The sequence below is a fragment of the Biomphalaria glabrata genome, chromosome 10, assembly GCF_947242115.1.
Source record: "Biomphalaria glabrata chromosome 10, xgBioGlab47.1, whole genome shotgun sequence".
Classification (NCBI taxonomy): Eukaryota; Metazoa; Mollusca; class Gastropoda; family Planorbidae; genus Biomphalaria; species Biomphalaria glabrata.
Window position 1 is genome coordinate 2,163,163 of NC_074720.1, and position 23,047 is coordinate 2,186,209.

The window sequence follows — 23,047 nt, forward strand, 5'->3', positions numbered from 1 at the left end:
CTTGTCTAGTACTTTATTGAGGCTTTATTTTACTTGTTTAGTACTTTATTGAGGCTTTATTTTACTTGTTTAGTACTTTATTGAGGCTTTCTTTTACTTTCTATTGCTTCCTTCAGGCTTTTTTTGACTTGTTTAGTACTTTATTGAGGCTTTATTTCACTTTTCTAGTACTTTATTGCTGGTCTTATTAACAAGATTCGACTGAATAGTAGGATGTGTTTCTGTACTTGATGATTCGGTCAAAATAAGTTGCTGGTTTCATTATCTGGATTGGACTATTTGTTTAATCTGCAAGGTCTGCGATTAGGATCATTGTTAAAACATTCAATTCTTGCTTGTCATCTCAATCAAGCTGGAAGTTTTGGACAGGAGATAATGGATTTATCTAGTAGGAAACTTACAAAAATAAAGATATATCCCACAAATTTATACAGCTTAAAAGATTCTGATTTGGGTTTCTCTTAGGGGGTAAATAAATAGATGATGAGTTGAGAAGACTTGTTTTTCTATATTATCTTATATATTATAGACGTTACCGTGTGTCAATCTAGTCATGCATGTTAATCTTCTTGGGCTGGACATGGTCTAAAATTAGCATACTGTGCCAATTAATAACAACCATAATTAGGCTTTGAATTTGTAATTGAAGTAATAGTTTTTTTTGTGGTATAAAGTTTGATAAAACAACAAAAAAAGTTACAAGAATATCTCTTGCGTTTAATAATTATATTTAATGGTGATCAAACAAAGACATAAGTAAAACATGGAAATCAAACAGTGCAAGAAGTTCTGGCTAAACAATTTTGTACTTCACAAAAGAATGGAGACCTACAAGATCCATTAAGGGAACCTGTCAAGTAGATATATATGGATGAGACATAATTAGCTTAATTACAGAGTGTGTCTTCTTAGTCAAAGCGAACAAAATTCTTATATTTTTTAAAAATAGTTATACAAAGTAATTTAGACTTGAGACTTTGATTAAAAGTTTCCATCATAATGCGTCATCATTTAGCAAATGAAAACATAAAATTAAAAAAAAATCATGCATTTTAAATCTAAAAAACTTACTTCTAAAGAGAGTTATTTTTTAATCTGAAATTTATTGATTATGTTTGGGGTCCTGGGTGGAAGAGGTTGAACACGCCAGGGGAAGGAATAAAGATGAAACTGAAATGTTCCAAAGGGGAAAAGATCATCTCACAAAACGATGTAAAAGTAAGTTCTCTTTACTTGCAATCCATAGGGCATGTTTCCCGGAACTGTGGACGACGGTACTCTGTTGCCAGCACAATAACCTTATGCCTTTACTAGTATAGGGGGTACCCATTAGATTGGAAAGGGGGGAGGGCAGGAAGGCCGTCTAATGATAAAATGTAAAATCTCCATCTTCAAAAGGATTAGAAGCCATGTGATTACTACACAGCTGCCATGCCCTTATGGTGCAAACCTATTGCCTTTATTGTAGGTACGAAAATAACTGAAAGTTGCATTGAATGTTTCGTTACCTGTGAACTGTGTATAGGAGTCTGTTGACATATACTTGGTATGTTAAATATATTGGGGTCTACAATACCTTGAGTGATATTCATCATGTTAATAAAACTTAAACTTGATGCTGTGGGTAAAAAAAAAAAAAACACAAGATAATACAAAGATAAAGGCACATGTTTCGTCCCATATGCTAAGACAAATTTGTACAAATGCTCCTTCTTCCCTAGTGCTATATTAGAGCATGGAATGGGTTGCCTGAGCTAGCCAGGAAAACCAGTGACTTGGCGGAATTTAAGTCATTGGTTAAATGGCTAGATGCATGACGCGTAGAACGTAAAAGTTCCCCTTTCTGAGACCTAAAGGGCAGATTATGTAAAGGTCATCTGTTTCTGTGCCTACGGTTAACGAGAGTGTCATGTGGTCAGCAAAACGACCAATCGCCTTTACTTTTCCCAAACTGATGTCAGGTACTTATTAGAGCTGGGTGGACTCAGAGGCGCCCAAAGATCCCGAAATTGAAAATACCAGGTTTCGAACACCGGACCCCTGGTTCAGAGGCCAAGCGCTTTAGAGTGTAGAACGTAATCATCTTTTTTTTTTATATAAGATATAAAGAAAAAAAACAACATAAAGTAATAAAAGTAAACAAACGATAACATTTATAAGTAAAAAAGTTTCGAAGTAATTCTTTTAGCATTCGTGGAGATTTGCTTGCCAGGAGTAGCTGCAAAGAACGTTCAGCTCAAACCAAAGACCAAAAAAGAAATGTCTTTTTAGGACTTTAACTGTGTGCCTATGATTTACCATCAAGCATTTTTTTTTCCTCGGACCTGTCACACAGTTACCTCAAAGTATTTTTACGATCTAAACGTGACGGACGGACCACACAAAACTACTACTACTAATAATAATAATAATCTTTATTGTCCGTAAGGAAATTTGTCTTACAATTTGTGCATTACACCAAACCAAAAAAAAAAAAAAAAAGCGTTTTTTTCCCCCATTTCGGGGAAGCTAGAGATCGCAAACTAAAGGAGGTTGCTGTTTTTACAATTTCTGGTGAAATTTTCAATTCAAAGGAATGTTTAATTAGGTTTTTTTTTTTTTTTTGTTCGTACCGGTACTGTATTAATGGGTATTTATATGGCACCTTCTGTCTCGGAAGAGAATGGAAGTCACTGGTTTTGGTTTTGTTTTAGACACTTTCCAGCAGCACCAAAGTTTCCTCTCCAGGGCGCACTCCTGGGCCTTTGATAAAGGGATCATGGGTATTAACGAACATTAGCCTTACATATTTTTTTCGTAAAATGTTTCGGATGTTCCTTCAGAGTTAAAGATAGTCTACTTCCTAGTCCATACCTTCCACAGGACGGCGGGGATAGCAGCAGCAGGGTATGAACCCGGGACCATCGAGATGTCCGAACGACAGGCCAGCGCGCATAGCGCAAGACCAGGCAGCCTAAGTCACTAGAATGTGACATGAAAATCAACCCAGACTAGGAGGTCTAGATCTACTTTCCAAATTGACTTTAGTTCACTTCCTGAAATTATTATGAATATAACATTTTTAAGAAAATCTTCTGAATATCCGGGACACGGTGGCTGAGTGGTTAAGCGCTTGGCTTCCGAACCTGGAGTCCTGGGTTCGAATCTCGGTGAAGATTGGGATTTTGAATTTCGGGATTCTTAGGGCGCCCCTGAGTCCACCCAACTCTAACGTGTACCTGACTTTAGTAGGGGAAAGTAAAGGCTGGCCACATAACAAACACCCTGCTTGTTAACCGTTGGCCATAGAAACAGATAACCTTAACATCATCTACCCCATAGCTCGCAAGATCTGAAAGGGAAACTTTTTTTTCACTCCTTTTTTGAATATCCCTCAGTAACTAGAGTCTATTAATTATGCTGTCAAAATACTCTTTAGCTAGACCTATATAAACTAGAACTAATATCCCAACTCCAATATTTAGCTAGACCTATATAAACTAGAACTAATATCCCAGCTCCAATACTCCATTAGCTGATATAGGCTTCTTGAATAATCCAATACTTACTGGAGGATATAGTCAACAGCACTTCTTGAATTGGGATACATCCGTCCCTAGTGACAGTCATGCGCACTGAAGTTGTCAGAATTTTGCTGTAGTAGGGGAGTATCCAAGTGTCAGCCACAATACCTAGATAACTGTGATTTCCAAGATAATGAGAGTTCTCTGGATGGAATCAAACAAACATAACACTCTATTAATTACTAAAGGCCTAATATGTTTAGTCAGGGGCGGACTGTGTGTCGAAATCGGTCCGGGCATTTCTATACAATGCGGCCCATAAATTGTTTATCATATGGTGGGCATCCAATTCTAGGTCTACCAGTCCTCAAAATCATTATGTTTAGTTTGCCTGAATCAGCCAGAAAAAAAAACCAACGACTTAGCAGAGTTTAAGTCATTGATTAACATGCATGACTAGATTGACACATGAAATATATAGGACGCAATTACCTATCTTCTTTTTTTGAAGTAACATCTGTAATATATTAAATAAGATTAAAACTATGTAGCTATCATGATTCTCTATGCCCTATGCGAAAGATGTCTCGAATGTAATAGGGGATATCTATTTGAGAACCAGTAAATTAAGAGTAACTAAACCAACGTAATTTAGCTAAATATCTCAAATCAACAAGCATACTTCAAATACATCTGGAATTTTTCATGTGGAATTAGGCCTTCAAAAGACTTACCTGGCACGCAATTGTCCTGCAGCCGACCTCGAAGTGGAGCCTTGTAACATTGACCACTTATGATTGTATAAGAAACATTCTGTAAAATAATGTAACTAATTAACAACGATCTTAAATCACACAACTATTCATTAAAGCAAACACACTAACCAACCATTCGAGCATCAAGATTTATATAGATCTGTATATTGCGTTTATCAAGAGGATTAATTTAATAACAGACCGGAAGTAGCGTGAGATTGTGGATACCAGCGCCAAAAAGCAGAGCGTCGTCTGTTGTCAACCACTGCGTGTAAAGCAGCGCTCCTCACATCTCTAGTCAACCATCACAACCCTAGTCAACCATCACAACCCTAGTCAACTTAGAAGTTTGGGAGACGCTGGAAGATACTTCAAGGATATCGGTGTGGTGCAGAAAAGTGTCTTTCTGTCTCTTTGTCTCTCTATGTTCTGTCTTCCTGTACCTGTCTCTTTATCTCTCTTTATCTCTCTCCCTCTCTATGCCTCTCACGCTCTCTCTGTCTCTCTCTGTTCTGTCTCCATGTCCCTGCCTATGTCTCTCTATCTCTCTCTGCCTCTCTTTATTTCTCTGTCTCTCTCTCTCCCTCTCTGCGCCTCTCTCTCACTCTCTGTGTTTCTCTCTGTTGAATCTCTCTCTGCCTTTCTCTCTCTCTCTCGCTCTCTCTCTGTCTCACACATCAAACGTAGCAGTCTAGCCATTTATGCATATATTTTAAATTATTAATTGAATAAACTCCATAATTACCTTGTTGTAATCTTCAATGCTGGACAAGGCGAACACCTGGCTGGCGTTGGTCATCACTAAGTCATTGACTACCATGAGGCGATTGTAATCCATGTGAATCGTTCCTTGTATGTCCGCGACTGAAGCAAAGTTGCCGACACTGTCATAGACTCCATGTTTCTAATTAAACAATAGTTGGAATTTTTGGAATTGCATATCAGTTAATTTTTAGACAGCAGGTTAAGCAAGAGCAGATAGCGTAGAGGCCAATAGCATGCTTTGTAAGGGCAGATAACTTGCTTTGTAAGGACAGATAGCATGCTATGTAAGGGCAGATGGCATGTTTTGTAAGGACAGATGGCATGCTTTGTAAGGGCAGATGGCATGCTTTGTAAGGGCAGATAGCATGCTATGTAAGGGCAGATGGCATGCTTTGTAAGGACAGATGTCATGCTTTGTAAGGGCAGATAACATGCTTTGTAAGGACAGATAACATGCTTTGTAAGGGCAGATGTCATGCTTTGTATGGGCAGATAACATGCTTTGTAAGGACAGATGTCATGCTTTGTAAGGGCAGATAACATGCTTTGCAAGGGCAGATATCATGCTTTGTAAGGGCAGATAACATGCTTTGTAATGGCAGATAACATGCTTTGTAAGGGCAGATAACATGCTTTGTAAGGGCAGATGTCATGCTTTGTAAGGGCAGATGTCATGCTTTGCAAGGGCAGATAACATGCTTTGTAAGGGCAGATGTCATGCTTTGTAAGGGCAGATAGCATGCTATGTAAGGGCAGATGGCATGCTTTGTAAGGGCAGATAACATGCTTTGTAAGGGCAGATGTCATGCTTTGTAATTGCAGGTAACATGCTATGTAAGGGCAGATAACATGCTTTGTAAGGGCAGATGTCATGCTTTGTAAGGACAGATGTCATGCTTTGTAAGGGCAGATAACATGCTTTGCAAGGGCAGATATCATGCTTTGTAAAGGCAGATGGCATGTTTTGTAAGGGCAGATAGTCCAAATTCTGATATATTGTTTTTTCTTTTGTAGAGGCCCCTTTCTAGTGGAGCCCCGGATGCCCTCCCTGATTATATTTATTTGTAAGAAAGGGGGTGGTGGCTGAGTGGCAAAGCGCTTGGCTTCCGAACCGATGGGTCTAGAGTTCGAATCTCGGTGAAGGCTGGAATTTTGAATTTCGTAATTTTTAGGACACCAGCGAGTCCACCCAACTCTAATGGGTACGTAACATTATCTGGGCAAAATTAAGGCGGCTGGTCGTTGTGCTGGCCACATAAAACCATCGCTAACAGTCAGTCATAGAAAAAAGAAATGTGGCAACTGGACCCACAGACACCTTGCTACACCCACCACTAAATATCTTTAAAACAGCTAATGAATCAAAGATCCTTTAATAATATTAAACTATATACAGCCGAGGACAGAGGCAGACGGCGGAAAGAGAACCTAAACCGACCACCGACGGCAGACAACGATTATGTCTGCCTTGCATTTGGCAAAATATGTAGGTCACTGCTAGGACTGCTTAGCCATGTGAAATACTGTATTCTCTTAATGTTTTTTCTTGAAGACGAACTTTATTATTATTATTATTCTTGTTATATTTCATGCCTGGCCTGATATAATTATTACCTGTTATCTTTAATACCTTGTTATTCACTGTATTCATATAGCTATTACCTGTTATATATAATACCTTGTTATTCAATTATTAGTCTATTTTTCAGCATTACAAAGTTCTACCATATGAGGACTTGCGAATACAATCAACACACTTCAGACCTATAAATAATATTTATTATTAAATCGTCAGGCTCTCAACTGGAAAATGTAAAGGTCCATTTTCAGACCATGCGGTCTATATAGCACAGTGTAAAACATTAGCTACACTTTTTAACAAAGCTTACATCAACTCACTCTGTCTGTCTGTCAGGTAAAAAGTTTGTACTCATTATTTCTCCCACACCCGAACTCTGATCAAGTTGAAATTTTGCACAATTATTTCTTTTACCTGACAACACAAGAATCATTAAAAAAAAACAATTAGTTAATTAACTATTGGTAATTAATTATTTTGTTTGGGACCTCAAATAAAGGAAAGAAAATATACTTGACTGAATTGGTGGTATAAGCCGAATTAGTCCCCTTTATAGGTCGCCGCTCTAAACCGAAACAATAATTTTTAACTATAGGCCCTACTACCTTCTTTAGTTATAAATACCTCACTAGCAGAGTGGTTAGAAAGTCGGCCCGAGGGCCTGAGGAGGTGTTAGCAACGCGCTCGAATTCAGGCGTAATTGTTACCTCTACATTTCGTAATACCTTTTTTTTTTAAAGTTTTTGTTTTTCTTGTAATTAAAACGCACTGTATAAATATTGTTGTAAACCTTATCCCCCCTCCTCCGTTACTAACTTTTTTCTTTTCTTACTGGTCACGTGCTGAGCAGACGTAAGTTTTTTTTTGTTTTGCGCGGGAATGTGAATAACTCCAGGGGACACACGAGACTTCACGAGAGCTGTGTAAAAGCGATTTCTTGGGTGGTTTTTCAACAGATAATGTTTTTATTTTTTATTTTAGAGATTGAGGATTTATTGGATAGGCCTATATGTGAATTCGTTTTTTAGGATTAGCTTAAGTTGATTCTTGTGATTATCAATGGACCTCATTCACCAATCGTAAACAAACAACATTTAGTCATTTAGTGATTTTATTTTTCGTTGTTTTATCAATATGGTCACGTGACTAAATGTTGTTTTTTTTTTACGATTGGTGAATGAGGTCCATTCATTATACTGGACCACGATACCAGACTGTGTTTATAGTGGATAGGCTGTATTCAGAAAAGGAAGGTCGAATTAATGAGTTTATTTTATAAACTTAAAATATAGAATATCAAGATCTATGTCTTTTGACTTTTGATAAAAAACTATCCGATAAAAAAATATTTCACACTCTTGTATTTATGAAGACAATATGTCTGTTACTACAATTTAAAGGAGATTAAGGTCCATGCTTTCTCGCTGTCCATAGCTTTCTTGGTCACCGTCTCTCTCCAACTAGTGCGGTCTAAGGCTATGTCTTCCCAATGGTCAGTACCAATGTTCACTGATTTTAAATCCATTTATATCACATCAACGTAACGGAGGTGGGGGCGACCAGTTTTTCTTGAGCCAGACGCAAGTTGCCCGAACAGAATAATTTTCGGGATGCTATTGTCTTCCATCCGGCGAACATGTCCGACCCAGCGCAGGCGGCGTTGACTGAGGACTGTAAAGATGCTGGGAAGGCCCGTTCGCGCGAGGATCACAGTATTGCACACTTTTTCTTTCCATTTTATTTTCAAGATCTATCGGAGACAGCGCAAATGGAATGAGTTTAGTTTTCTCTCTTGCTTTGTGTAGGTCAGCGGTTCTCAACGTTTTATGCTCGGCGACACCCCTTTTTACAATCCCCCACTCTGCAGCGACCCCCCCCTCCCCGCAAATACACACAGCAATAGAAGAATAGACAAAAACAATCCTTTTTTTTTATGGTCTTTGGCGACCCCTGGCAAATCGTCAATCGACAACAAGGGGGTCGCGATCCACAGGTTGAGAACCCCTGGTGTAGGTAGTCCACGACTCACTGCCGTAAAGAAGCGTACTAAGAACGCATGCCTTGTAGACCTCCATTTTGGTCGCTGTGGTGAGCTTCTGGTTTTCCCAAAACTTTTGGTCAGAGTCTAGCGAAAATCGATGCTGCCTACCCTATGCGTTTTTTTTTTTATCTCCTCTTCTACAGACAGGTTGCCTTGAATTGTAGAACCAAGATAGCAGAGGCTGTTTGTTAGTGTGACATATACATAATATTTTTCACGAATGCCTTGTCCTATATTTCTATTTAAATACCTGGGCGACAAAACCTTCCCACTGTTTGTACCAGCAGCAGGGAATCGGCGCCGAGGTTGAGACAATCAAGGGAAGATAAACAATGAACACAAAGAAGCCATTCATGTTGATTATCTACCTTGAGCTGCAATAGATATAAAAATAGAATTTGATTAAAAAAAAAAAAAAAGTATTATTGAGATAAATTTTAAAACGGTAGTCCTACTATCATGGTGAATTTAAAAAAGGCAGCCACAATTTTTACATCATAATAGTGCTCTAGGGTATTGTTTTCATTTCAGAATATTCATATCTGTTCCAGAAGATTGTTTTGTTTCAGAAGATTGTTTTCTGAATGAATATCTATCGAGAAAAGGGGATAAATTTGATAGCGGGAAGGGGGGATGCCACCCTGAGCTAACTTCACATGGTGACATCGACCATAGTGGCATTACCGCGTCTTATCCAGGAAAACCAATGACTGCCCTACCTATCTTCACAGGTAACAAAAAAATAGTTTTTTTTTTCAGGGTTACCTTCCCTTGAAGAATTTCCGTTTCTAGTTCACATGCAAGACTAGGTAGACACTTGTATACTAGCAGGATATAAGTATCTTCTGACTTGAAAAAAACGTCTGTAATTTATAAGATAAGAGAGGGAATAGGCCTACGATTATTTTGACCTATGCTTATTAATTTCGCACTCAGATTTAAAGGCACATTCATCGTCCCATATGCTAGGACAAAGTTGTACAAATACTCCTTCTTCCCTAGTGCTATTAGAGCATGGAATGGGTTGCCTGAGCTAGCCAGGAAAACCAGTGACTTGGCAAAATTTAAGTCATATGCATGACTAAATGCATGACGCATAGGACGTAATCATCTTCTTTTTTGAAGTAACGTCTGTATTATATAAGATAAGATAAGATTTATTAGAGAAAAAGTATAACTAAGTCTTAAACAAGGGCATGACTGAATATTTTTGTTTTAAAATCCTGATATCAAAATAATTACCGGTACCTTTTGGTAATGTTACAAATCCGTAGTCAAAGCATCAACGAATCTTGGAGCGCTCAAAGAATTTGAAACTTCATCAGTCGACACGTTGTGTCAAAGCGTTGTGAAAGTTTTTATCTTAAGTGTCTTGTGTTATCTCCACACGCCTGCCTCTGATCTATTGTATTATTCACCTAGATAATTAAGTGATGTTTTGTTAATTAGACCAAAGAAGGGGACAACGTTTATTTGGTTCAAGATTTGTGAGAAATATTAAACACATAAATTAACAACAAGTATTTTAAGCTAATTATAAGTGTTATGGGGAGTTTGTGTGCGAGTTTATATTGTAACCATGAGAAAATGGGAGCGGATATTTTTGGTTGAGTAGACTATGGAGTTTCTGATAAAACCACGAGGAGGTCTGACGTAATTGAAGTGAAATAGAAATAAAAAGACTTTTGTGATGGTTGAACATGAACCAGAAACATGAGACAGCCAAGACGTAAAGGCGTGTATTTGTAGTGCGCTACATTTTATTTAAATTATCTTTACATTTGTAGTTCTGCTATATCTCATTATACGTTTAATCTGTGTATATTGTTAATTAAAGTTACGTTAAGCAGGGCCGGCCTTACGTAATTGGATGCCCTAGGCAAAAGTGAATTTAGTGGTCCTAAAAGAAATAAAAAAAAATAAAAAGAAACATCTAGAAAATAGAATTACGCAACTTATTAAAAACCTGCCCTGTGTCTAGATCTAAATCGATAAGAACATGGAAACAATGTCGTGATTAAGAAGTGTCCACTTATAGTTGTAGCATGCCCGAAATATGTTAATACCGTTATCCTCTACAAACTCAAACATATACACCTTTTTTAAAACTAAATTATGCATATTAAATATAAAAAAAAAGGAAATATGAGTTCCACAAAATAGTAAGTAGGCCTACATATTTCTTCTACTATATTGCATGCTATTAGATAAAAGACTTCTTTTTATTCATTAGTGGATCTTTATTAAAGCCTTCGAATCGGGCACGACATGGCCTAAATTGTGCCGATATGCCAAATATCCGAAATCCAAATTAACAGCTTTCAAAAATGTGTAGGGGCCTTCACAAAAATCTTGCCCCAGGGCAAATCCGGCTATGAAAGCAGGCAAATATATAAATAAAGCTAAATTTATAATTTTAGAAACTATTCACTTGAATTCATTTATCGAATAAACGATGGAGTGATCTCACTAACAAAGGAAAACAATCTTGTATATAAAGGACACAGAAAAAAAAAACCTCTCTAAAGCCTTAACATTCACTTTACGTTGTTGACCAGCATGAGCTGTGGGCAGACAACTCTTTCAAGATAAAAGATAACTCCTTCTCTGGCCAAGAAGTGCGTAGCATTGAAAAGTCAGTCACACATTGATGCAGGTTGTCGCGATGCGGTTCAGTGGCAGTGTGACTGACTATTAAAGTTGTACAGTAGTAAGTCACTATGCCTGGGACCATTGAATAGAATTATCTAAACACAAATTCAATTCAGAATATTGAATAGTAATTAAAATGTCAATATCACAAGTTTGTAAAATAAATATGTGCTAAAAAGAATACTCTGAATTTAGTGGTACAATAAAAATAGTTAGTTCCCATTTCAGACCTTGCGATCTATAGGGCATATGATGTAAAGGTCATCTGTTTCTATGACCACAGATAAGGAGGGTGTCATGTGGCCAGCACAATGACCAACCGCCTTTACTTTCCCCAACTAATGCCAGGTACCCAGTAGATCTGGGTGGACTCGGAGATCCCAAAATTAAGAATCTCAGTCTTCACCAGCAGTCGAACCCAGGATCCCAGGTACGAAAGTCAAGCGCCTTACCACTCAGCCACCGCGCCAAGAGAAATCAAAAGAGGATATTGTCTGGGGATGTGACAAACAAAATTTATCTTTAGTACAGGACAAAATGTCCTGCGAAGAGCGCATGACCGAGTGTCCTAATCTGTGCTCTGATAGGAGCACAGATTTTCCGGGTACGCTATTCTGCCTTAACGTGGCACTCGGGTGGAAACGATTACTTGAGGCTAAATGAATAGCAAAACAAAACTCCTGTGGGAGTGTCCAAGAGAATGCGAGAGCCTTCCCATTGCACGGTGCGGAGTTGAAAGAGAGCTTCCACGTCCCTGTCGATAATCCATGCGCCGTTCCTCAAGGGACCGTTACACTAATGGCGAGTCCTGCACGGTTTGCTTGGTACAACATAGGAAAATGGCGGAGGTTCCCGTTGTGCTCGGCCTTCGGCCATGCATTCGAGTCCATGCGCCCGGAGTGCCGAATATATCGGAAATAGCAATGTTTTACATAGGCATTGACTTGGACCTCTTCCAGACAGAACGCATTGTTCAAGCAGGCTTACACGCCTAGAGCTCGAAGAGCCTTCGGCTCAACTCTTTTGACAATCACACGGAGCACAGATTGCCCATATAGTAAAATGAGATCTACGTCATAACAACCCACATCTCTCAAACATAAACACACACACACACTCACACACACCTTTACACAAGAACATGCCGCTAACAAGAACTGTGTTCTTATTATGATTCAACGCGCAGATTTTTATTAATATTTGTTTCCTATTTAATATTCCTTCTTTTGTACTTTCCAACACTTCCTGTTCTAGTTAAGCTGTTTTGTAGATCGAGGTCTTCAATACTAAGTCAATAGGGAGAATAAAATTGGACTTTCGTTTTTGAATTTGAGGTAAAGATGAAAAACTGGATCCTGTCTTGATCTAAGTTTCATTAAGTATTTAAGATCTAGAAGGTCTAAATTAAATATAAATTAGCAATACAGTCACAGAAGACAAAAAAAAAAAAAAAAAGAGACCGTCGGCGGACAACGGCTTTGTCTGCATCATATGTTGAAATAAATGCAGGTCACTACAAGGTTTGGGTAGTATGGGAAACACTGCAGTTATCCTTAAGCTTGATGACTGCCTGGTCGTGAAGTATGCTCGCTAGACTGTGGTTTGGTCGTTTCGATGTTGCCGGGTTCATAACCTGCCTGCTGTTATCCCCCGTACTGCGGGAGGTTTGGACTAGATCTGTTTAGATTATCTTCAACTCATTTTAACTTTTGTAATATTTCAGTATTATAACTAGAGCCGGCCTTAAGCCTTAGGTAAAGGAAGGCCCTAGGCGAATTGAATAGGGTGTCCTAAAAAAAAAATTAAGACCGAAAAATACGCAATGAGTTAAAAACTTTCCACTAAATCAACACGCCGATAGCAAGAATGATTACCAGATTAGAAATAAACATTTCAACATTTCACCAAAAGGAAGAAACATCGGTATTCTATGAAGTCTCACCAATAGATCTAAACCTTCGTAAATAAAGCTTGAATCACAGTACAGACTTGGCAATTAGACGTAGACCCATAGAGTTCTGCTATGTTGAGAACGAGGCTAGCAGACGTAGAGCCATAGAGTTCTGCTATGTTGAGAACGAGGCTAGCAGACGTAGAGCCATAGAGTTCTGCTATGTTGAGAACAAGGCTAGCAGACGTAGAGCCATAGAGTTCTGCTATGTTGAGAACGAGGCTAGCAGACGTAGAGCCATAGAGTTCTGCTATGTTGAGAACGAGGCTAGCAGACGTAGAGCCATAGAGTTCTGCTATGTTGAGAACGAGGCTAGCAGACACAGAGCCATAGAGTTCTGCTATGTTGAGAACGAGGCTAGCAGACGTAGAGCCATAGAGTTCTGCTATGTTTCAGATCGAGGCTAGCAGACGTAGAGCCGTAGAGTTCTGCTTTGATTGAGATTCGATCCATGTTTCACAATTTGTGCTACTCTAAAAACTGTTTTTGAGTACTGTGCCAGGCCCCCACCAATTAGGCATTGTTTTGTCTATCCTTAAGGCCGGCACTGTTATAAAATTCATTTTAATAACAATGTAAATTAAGGATTTACGCTGTGTTATTTATCCCTTTTTCTTCAACAATCTAGGGAATTCAACATCTTACCTTAATTATAACACTTAGACATTTTAACTTTTAGAATGTTCACATCAGTGACTGTTGAATTTCGGCCCAATTACACTTCTTTCTTCTTTCGTTGCAGATTTTCAATTTTCCCGTTGCTGTGGATTCAAGATGGCTTCAATGTAATGGCGGACGTGGCGCCCCTGGGACACGTGTGCAAGCACTGGGTCAACGAAGAGGGCATCCTGTACCACTCAGAGGGCGTGAGTTGCGCCCCTAAAAAAGACTTCTATGTCTTGGACATTACCGCAGATGAGGCAAGGCTTCCGAAACTTAAGTTTATTCTTATCTTATATAAATTACAGACGTTCATTCAAACAAAAGCCCCCAAAAAAAATTTACGTCCAATGTGTATCAATGTTCAAATCTAATCTAATGTTATGTAGAGAGCTGAACTCCAATAAGCTTATACTTGAAAAATACTTTTTATAAAAAGCGCTTATCTAAGGGGTAGAACTCCGCATTTACAATTATCACCTTTGCCTATCCATTAGTCTGTTGAACCGTTGGGGCACCACACAAGAACTGTCAACGGTCTTTCTCCATTCCTTCTGTCCTTTGCCTTGAATAGAATTTCATTCACTTACAGGCCTGTCAATTTTTTCATGTTGTCTTCCCATCGCTGTCTTCCTCTTCTTCTTCTTCCTGGTATTGTTCCCTGAAGGATGGTCTTTGCAAGTCCTTGTGACGTGGTCATAGAGTTTGAGTTTACGTTTTTTGACAGTAGTTAGCAGGATTAGCAGGTCAGCTTGGAATCCAATAGCTGTAATAATCCTGTTTCTAATCTCTTCATTCGTGATGCGGTCTTTGATATCAGATCACTGCATACATATGAATATTGACAATGTAATAATTCGATAATTAGTTAATTTTAAAAAGTTGATTCAGTTTGTTTTTGTTAGTGTATACATTAAGAACAAACTGGTTTCCACAGCTTGTCATGACGGTCTGGAAAATTACGAACCCTTTTCGAGTTTCGTCCAAAGAGACTCTGGCGCCAAAGAAGTTCAAATGTCTTTACTCGGAATTCAAACAAAGCCACGAATTCAGAGGTATTTCCTGTCCAATGTTATCAGTGGCGCCTATTAGCACCTCGATAAAATTTATTTAATTTCTTTTTTAACTTTTTATAACAAACACTACGGAATCTGAAAGTTTGGAATAGTCAAATGTATCATTGTAGAGTAATGTAGAGTCCATTAGGGAATCAGAGCGTCTATGCCCCCAGACTTGCTGATCTCCGTCTCGACAGGTCTTGGAAACCACCGATGCTCTAACCATATGGTAAAATGTATACACGACGCAAAACAGAAGGGTTTCTGCCCAGGGCATTTGCAAGAGAGGATTTGAGCCTCTCATGACCTTGCTCAAAGGAGTTTGATGATAATGATGATGATGATGCGTCCACTTTATCCAGACGACCGTTAGGAAGGATTTCTCCTAACGGACAGCCTAGGACCTAGACTAAAACGAATGGTCTCGCATCAACAGGCCTAGCCGTTCAACTGTGGTTCTGCAGTCCTGACCTCACGTTCCCCCCCCCCCGCTAGGCTGACCTATTCAACCAATGGGCAGGTACGGGACAGGGGCGTATGTTAAGAGGGACACCGTGGTAGGTGAAAGTCGGACCCGCGAAAGTCAATGGACCGCTGTATCTGTTGACAAGCATGGTGTAGGCTCAAGCCGCTGTGATAACATAACAAACATAAACACGAGAATTAAAAGTACACATTGATCTAAAATAAAAGTTTTGTTATTTCATTTGAATATTTTTTTGTTACGTAACAAATCTTCACCCCTTGCAACAAATTTGTATACCCCATCCACCCTTTAGACGTTACGTAATATCCGGACCTTCCCTAATATAGTAATATGAACTCGACCTACCTTACGGTGGGTAGGTATGCATTTATCTTTGTGCCTTTCGGGGTATTCTATTAGGCTATGTATTAGTAAATTATGGTTTAGTGTTTTATGCATAAAAAAGTAGTCCCCCTTTCAGACCTTGTGCTCTGTAGGGAAGGTGATATAAAGGTCATCTATTTATGTGGCCTGCGGTTAACGAGGATGACATGTGGCCAGCACAACGACCAACCGTCTTTACTTTTCCCCATTAGAGCTGGGTGGACTCAGAGGCGCCCGAAGATGCTGGAATTAATAATCTCAGTCTTCACCACGATTCGAGCCCCGGACCTCGGTTCGGAAGCCAAGCGCTTTTTACGGCTCAGCCACCGCGCTTCCCAGTTCTATATATTAATGCTGCTTTATCGTCTAATCTTCTGTCCGGGGCTGTCTCTAAGTTGAGAGATTTTACTTATAGTGTTCCATAGCATTATTGAAATTGAATGGCTGACGAGTTGGCAGTTCTTGACGTCACGGCAAGACCTTTTTCTTTTTTCTTGACAGCATGCATCATGCATCATGGCCTGGGCGAGCTCGAATACATAGACAATCTGATCGAGGGAAGAATCGATTACTTGAGCCGTGTGAGCAAAAAGATACAGTTGATGGTAATCGAACATTTGTCGCTGCCGAGCATATATCGTCTGATGCGGACAAATAAGTATTTTAAAAAGGTAAATTTTTAATAGACGGAAACGCTGTAAACACACTTATAAATGGGCTTAAAAAGTGGGCCTACGGGAAACAGCAACGAGTATAAAAGGGGAATAATAAGACAAAAGTATTTTACAAAAGTTATTGTTCTTTGCTAGATCGATCTGTTATCTCAATATCTATATACTAAATTGTTTTCTTTTTTTTTTCCTTTTTAGATTAGATCTTTTATGTTTGTTACCTTTTATGTTTGTTACTTTTTAAAAAATCCTGAGTTGATATCGTGTGTCTTAAAAAGGCGATATATAAATGAAATCAATCCCAAGCACTACGCCATTAAAAGTTCATTTAGTTAGCGAATCTACTGCAATCACTACGCCAATAAAAGTTCATTTAGTTAACGAATCTACTGCAAGCACTACGCCATTAAAAGTTCATTTAGTTAACGAATCTACTGCAAGCACTACGCCATTAAAAGTTCATTTAGTTAACGAATCTACTGCAAGCACTACGCCATTAAAAGTTCATTTAGTTAGCGAATCTACTGCAAGCACTACGCCATTAAAAGTTCATTTAGTTAGCGAATCTACTGCAAGCACTACGCCATTAAAAGTTCATTTAGTTAACGAATTGATCCCAAGCACTACGCCATTAAAAGTTCATTTAGTAAACGAATCTACTGCAAGCACTACGCCATTAAAAGCTCATTTAGTAAACGAATCTACTGCAAGCACTACGCCATTAAAAGTTCATTTAGTTAGCGAATCTACTGCAAGCACTACGCCATTAAAAGTTCATTTAGTAAACGAATCTACTGCAAGCACTACGCCATTAAAAGTTCATTTAGTTAACGAATTGATCCCAAGCACTACGCCATTAAAAGTTCATTTAGTTAACGAATTGATCCCAAGCACTACGCCATTAAAAGTTCATTTAGTTAACGAATTGATCCCAAGCACTACGCCATTAAAAGTTCATTTAGTTAACGAATTGATCCCAAGCACTACGCCATTAAAAGTTCATTTAGTTAACGAATTGATCCCAAGCACTACGCCATTAAAAGTTCATTTAGTTAACGATTCGATCCCAAGCACTACGCCATTAAAAGTTCATTTAGTTAACGAATTGATCCCAAGCACTACGCCATTAAAAGTTCATTTAGTTAACGAATTGATCCCAAGCACTACGCCATTAAAAGTTCATTTAGTTAACGATTCGATCACAAGCACTACGTCATTAAAAGTTCATTTAGTTAACGAATTGATCCCAAGCACTACGCCATTAAAAGTTCATTTAGTTAACGATTCGATCCCAAGCACTACGCCATTAAAAGTTCATTTAGTTAACGAATTGATCCCAAGCACTACGCCATTAAAAGTTCATTTAGTTAACGAATTGATCCCAAGCACTACGCCATTAAAAGTTCATTTAGTTAACGATTCGATCCCAAGCACTACGCCATTAAAAGTTCATTTAGTTAACGATTCGATCACAAGCACTACGTCATTAAAAGTTCATTTAGTTAACGAATCGATCCCAAGCACTACGTCATTAAAAGTTAATCTATTTAGCGAATCTATAGCACCAACAGGTCGAAGCTGACACAGTGTTATGGACGGTCGTTGACCTGTAGCACCAAACTGCTGGTAGACAACTTATCCGATGTAGGCGTATTATATTCTAACTTGTAAAACTTGAAATGACTTGAATCACTTCCTCGTAAACAATACTAAATGTAACTTTTATTATAGTACTGTTATAACCTTGCCATGCACACCGCCATCCAAGATAGTGCAGAAAGAAGGTGCGCACTATTAGTGACCAGACTAGGAAGGATGTTGACATGAGAGAAAGAGAGCGATTTCCGCCCAAGTGAGAGCTGATATAAAGATGCTGTGCTAAAGACATATTGTTCTACATGTATTTGTGATGTCCTGTAAATAAACATCGATGTGCCTCGTTGAGTTGCCTTCCTTAAGTTATTACAGTATTAAAAATTGAAGTTGATATGAGAAAAAATAAATGTACTAGACCAGGGGTGGGCAAATTACGGCACGCTGGCCACATGCGGCCCGCCGAGCTGTTTTATGCGGCCCGCCGACACCTACATAAATCAGGTGTGCCCACAGTATATAGATATAAAAAGTGCAAATATTTAAAAAGTATCTATATAAATTATTGAAACTGTCTCATTATAAAAAGTTTTAAGTAAACGAAGATTATGCTTATTGGTTATACATCAATACACTCAATTCAAGACACAATGTCTGAGTGTTGGGTAGGCTTGGAACAAGATGGCAAGTGTAACAACTGATGGACCTTTATCTTTGACTGAGAACCATGAACTTTAAACAGGAAAGTTTGCACAAAGCCGCATGTAATTTAAACATTAATTGACACAAAACACAGTGAAGTAGTTAAACAAGGGTAGTTCTGATTTATGAATAAATAATCCAATGTATCCGCTAGTTTAGCATGTGCAAGGCCAATGAGAAGAATATAAACTCTCAAGGATGAAATTGTTATGTTCCTTGAAGGACATTGACTGTGACTTTGTTACCAACATTTCTAATGAAGAGTGGAAGACAAAATTTCATGTCTTATGTAATTGCTATTGAAATTGATTGTTTACATATGAAATGTAAATGCATGTTAAATCTTTTCAAACAAGGCGTAACACTGTGTATATATGAATTAAAAGACATTTTACACAGCAAACTTATCTTTCTAAGAATGTGCGGCCCGCCATTCCCAAACGTTTTTTAATGTGGCCCTCGATACAAAAATGTTGCCCACCCCTGTACTAGACTTAAGTAATAATATTGTTTTAACAAGTCTATTTGATTACAATAACACAACTGATCAGTCTCCCGTCCTCGTGTACAAGTCGTATGGCTGCTGGTCAGTACGTGGGAAAGATTTAGTAAGGGTGAGACATGTCTACAGCAGTATGTAAGAAGCGGCTGGCCAAGTGTCTTTATGGTCTCTCTTGCAGCTATGCAGCGACGATGAAGTCTGGCAAGGGTATTTGATGCGCAATAACCTCATCAGATACGCGACTCCAGGTCTGGAGGACATAGCCAACACACAGGGATGGAAGGCCTACGCATCAGTTCTCTTGCGTCTAAAGGTAAAGTTGGACTAGTGTGTGTGTTTCTATCTTGACGGTGGAAAGAGGTTAGCGATTGGTTGAGTATGATGAAAGATAAACGGCAGTGTCGTCAGCTGTCTTAGATAGGGGAGACGACTCCAGAAAGCGAGACTGAAAAGACGTGTTTTTGGTAGTGAATTAGATTTCGTTCTTCTTCTTCTTCTTCTTCTAGCTAGCTTTATTGCTGCTGAGCTGTGATCTCTTTTGCAGACTGTGCCAAGGAAAAAAAGTGTGCTGTTTTCTTCAGCTGTTCAGCACTGCCGTACAGGGTGTTGGTTATGTTGGGCTGTAGTGGAAGTAGGGTCTGCCTAAGGTGGATTAGGGAGGGGCATTCAAAGAGGATATAGTTTACGGTTTCAAAGGGGTGGGCGCAATGTCTGCAAAGGGGTAGTTGTGTGGAGTTTATTTTGTTCAGGTGGTAATTTAATAGTGGTGTGTGTCCTGTTCTTAGTTGGAAGATTGTAGATTGTTCTTTGCGGGGGAGGAAGTTAATACTGTCCAGTTTGTTAGGCGTAGTCATTTCTCTGTACATGGCTCTGCCTGTGTTTCCTGATGCCCATTGGTTGAGCCACTCCTCTTTGTGATTTCGTTCAGAATACCATGTTAAATTTATTGCATTCCATCTCAAGTTGAATTTGTTTATATTGTAATGAAAGTTAAGATTTAGTTTTATTCACTAAGAAGTGGCTCTAATTATTTCAATTTTTAAAAGTTAAGATATATTACGCTTACAGTGGCTTAGTTGTCTACCAGCGGCTTGGTGCTACAAGTCAACGACCGTCAACATCAACAATAATCAATGGGAGTTTCCTCCCTGGTTTGCGTAGTCATGAGTGGCGTGCGGTGGGAATTATCACCAGGAACCACTTAGATTTTCAGGGGCAGAGGTGTACTTAAACAATAAAGCGCATGTTACTGTTCATGGCCATCCTAGAGCTAGTTTATTCTGTATCTAATTTTATGTAAATCTTCGAAGTTGTCAATATTTATGTGTATTATATATATATATTTATATATATATATATATATAGTTCGTCCATCGTGGTTCGATGATGACCACTTTGTCATCCAGGGGGCTGAGGGCTTTGCACTGGGGTTTTATGCCTCCTCATGTGGCTGGTGAGACCTATGTGAGCCCGGAATGTTCGGCTGCACACTGGGCAGGTTATTCCAGCTGGAGCTAGTGTCGTTTGTCTTGCTTTTCTTTTCTGGCGTTTTTCTTCTGCCTGCGTTGTTCTTTTTTCCTCAGCAACCTGTGCGCCAGTTTTCACAGTGTGACGCCATGATGCTCTGTCGTGTGCCTCTGTCTCCCAGGTGCCAGGTTCTATGCTGAACGCCTTCAGAGAAGCTTTGAGGGTGTCCCTGAAGCGCTTTCTTTGCCCACCTTGCGAGCGCTTTCCTTCGCTTAGTTGGCCATACAAGAGTCGTTTTGGGATGCGGTGGTCTTCCATTCTGTAGACGTGACCTGCCCATCGCAGCTGGGACTGCATCAGGATTGTGTGGATGCTTTGCAGACACGCTCTTCGAAGGACTTCTGTATCTGGTATTTTGTCTTGCCATTTGACATTTAGTATTTTTCTCAGACATGTCATGTGGAAGCGGTTTAGTCTCTTTGCATGTTTACTGTACACTGTCCATGTTTCTGAGGCATAGAGCAATGTAGGGAGGATGACGGCTCTGTAGACTGTATTACATACAGCGAACATGTCTGTACCGTAGAGTTCAAAGATTTGCCTGGGAATTCTTGCGTCAAGTAAAATGACAGTCGTTATAATTCGTTTTTAGACACAGTTTACAGCATCATGTGTTGTTGTGCTTGACACAGTGTCCAATACGAAACTTTGGTCTCTAACTATTTGACCAGCAGATTTTTTTCCCTTGTACAGTACAGTACAAGCAAAGTAAGTTCCCCTTTCAGACATTGTGATCTATGGAGCAGATGATGTTTAGGTCATCTCCTTCTGTGGCCCTCGATTAACGAGGATGTCATGTGGCCAGCACAACGACCTACCCGAATTTTATTTTCATTTTCCACAACTAATGTCAGGTACTCATTAGAGCTGGGCGGACTAATAGACGACTTCAGGATCCCGAAATTAAAAAATCTTCGATATCAGGACTCCTCTCTGCTCGGAAGCCAAGCGATTTACTTTTCTTTAACTCTTTCTCTCCGTAATTATTTACCACATTATGCTGGAATCAACGCTGGTATCGTCAGCTAGGAGAGAAAGAGTTAATTCACTGGATCGCTTTTAAACTAGTCTATATGTATCAACTGGTTTTTTTTTTAATTTCTGAGAGTTTCTTTTATATTAATCTACTTCCACTTTGACTAAAGCCACTGTTTATACAATCCGATAACCTATTAACTCTTTCTGTAATTATTTACCACATTCTGGGTGGAATCAGTTAGGAGAGAAAGAGTTAATGAGGGCCTAGCTCTGGTCACTTGACAATAGCATCGGCACAGGATCTTTTAAGTGGTTCTAAAACGATTTCTGTTAAGGTGTTGTAAACTGCTTTAGGCTCTTAGGGAACGAGCCTAGTCCTCATTGCACAAGGACCACACGCCAATGCACTGCACTGCACTCCTCCTTAATATAGTTTCTGTTTCGTTTCCCCAGAAAATCAACATTAAATACATGAACCCGGTCACCAAAAAGACGTCTGGCTCGAGTAACAGCGATAAGGACTCCAAGACCATTGCGAGGCTGAGGGAAAGTCTAGGGAGTGACTACTTTAACATGTTCCTAGCAGACGACGAAAGTACAGGAAGACGCGGGAGCACTCTCTCCACGCTGGGACAGTTTGCAAATGACGCCAGTGCTGGGACCAGACGCAGGGACTCAGCAACACGGCGAAGCTTGGTACAAGAGCTGACGAGAGATACCGTGGATCTGTCTTACGCCTTCCGTGGTAGGGCGAACTCCCTTATCAAATCTGATGTCGAGGCGCCGGTTAAGAAAGATGATCAACGCAGGAAATCACTCCCCATAAACAAATTGTAGAGACAACGTTAATAGAACCGGGGTGTTCGTAAAGAACAACATGTTCGTAAAGAACAAAATGTTCGTAAAGAACAAAATGTTCATAAACAATAAAATGTTCATAAACAACAAAATGTTGCATAAACAACAACATGTTCATAAACAACAAAATGTTCATGAACAAAAACAATGTTGCATAATGAACAAAATGTTTGTCTCAAAAGTATAAACTTTGCAACTCAAACAGGCACTCAACTTCTGTGCAGATTAACTAAATGTCCAATGTCATAGTGACATGTCAAAGAAGTCATCCAAAATTAGGTTGTTACTCTAAGATTATAGTAAAAATAAATGTGAAAATGAAATTTCAATTCTCAAAGAGTTTAATCTTTAAAAAAAAAAAAAAAATTCCTCTATTCAGCTTGTAAACTCTTCTTCTGGTGA

General features: G+C 39.1%; 2 protein-coding genes across 4 annotated transcripts; one reads left to right on the plus strand and one right to left on the minus strand.

Moving 5' to 3' along the window:
* Positions 1 to 711: 711 nt before the first annotated feature.
* Positions 712 to 10,048, minus strand: LOC106059609 (uncharacterized). Its single transcript, XM_056045291.1, has 7 exons — positions 9,892 to 10,048; positions 8,894 to 9,017; positions 5,004 to 5,162; positions 4,238 to 4,316; positions 3,549 to 3,707; positions 1,509 to 1,618; positions 712 to 850 (listed from the first exon to the last, which is right to left on the minus strand). The coding sequence occupies exons 2-7, from the start codon at positions 8,996 to 8,998 to the stop codon at positions 794 to 796; spliced, it is 669 nt and encodes a 222-aa protein (XP_055901266.1). The 5' UTR covers positions 8,999 to 9,017; positions 9,892 to 10,048; the 3' UTR covers positions 712 to 793.
* A 2,486-nt stretch (positions 10,049 to 12,534) lies between these two features.
* LOC106056733 (uncharacterized) lies at positions 12,535 to 22,962 on the plus strand. Of its 3 annotated transcripts, XR_008780382.1 has the most exons (7): positions 12,535 to 12,629; positions 13,989 to 14,166; positions 14,844 to 14,961; positions 16,316 to 16,485; positions 19,461 to 19,595; positions 22,241 to 22,700; positions 22,756 to 22,962. XR_008780382.1 is itself a non-coding variant. In XM_013213569.2 (6 exons), the coding sequence occupies exons 2-6, from the start codon at positions 14,035 to 14,037 to the stop codon at positions 22,622 to 22,624; spliced, it is 939 nt and encodes a 312-aa protein (XP_013069023.2). In that variant the 5' UTR covers positions 12,535 to 12,629; positions 13,989 to 14,034; the 3' UTR covers positions 22,625 to 22,737. The 3 variants fall into 3 exon arrangements, 2 of the variants coding, with proteins under 2 accessions (XP_013069023.2, XP_055901285.1); XM_013213569.2 differs by lacking the exon at positions 22,756 to 22,962 and having other exon boundaries at positions 22,241 to 22,737; XM_056045310.1 differs by lacking the exons at positions 19,461 to 19,595; positions 22,756 to 22,962 and having other exon boundaries at positions 22,241 to 22,737.
* The last annotated feature ends 85 nt before the right edge of the window (positions 22,963 to 23,047 follow it).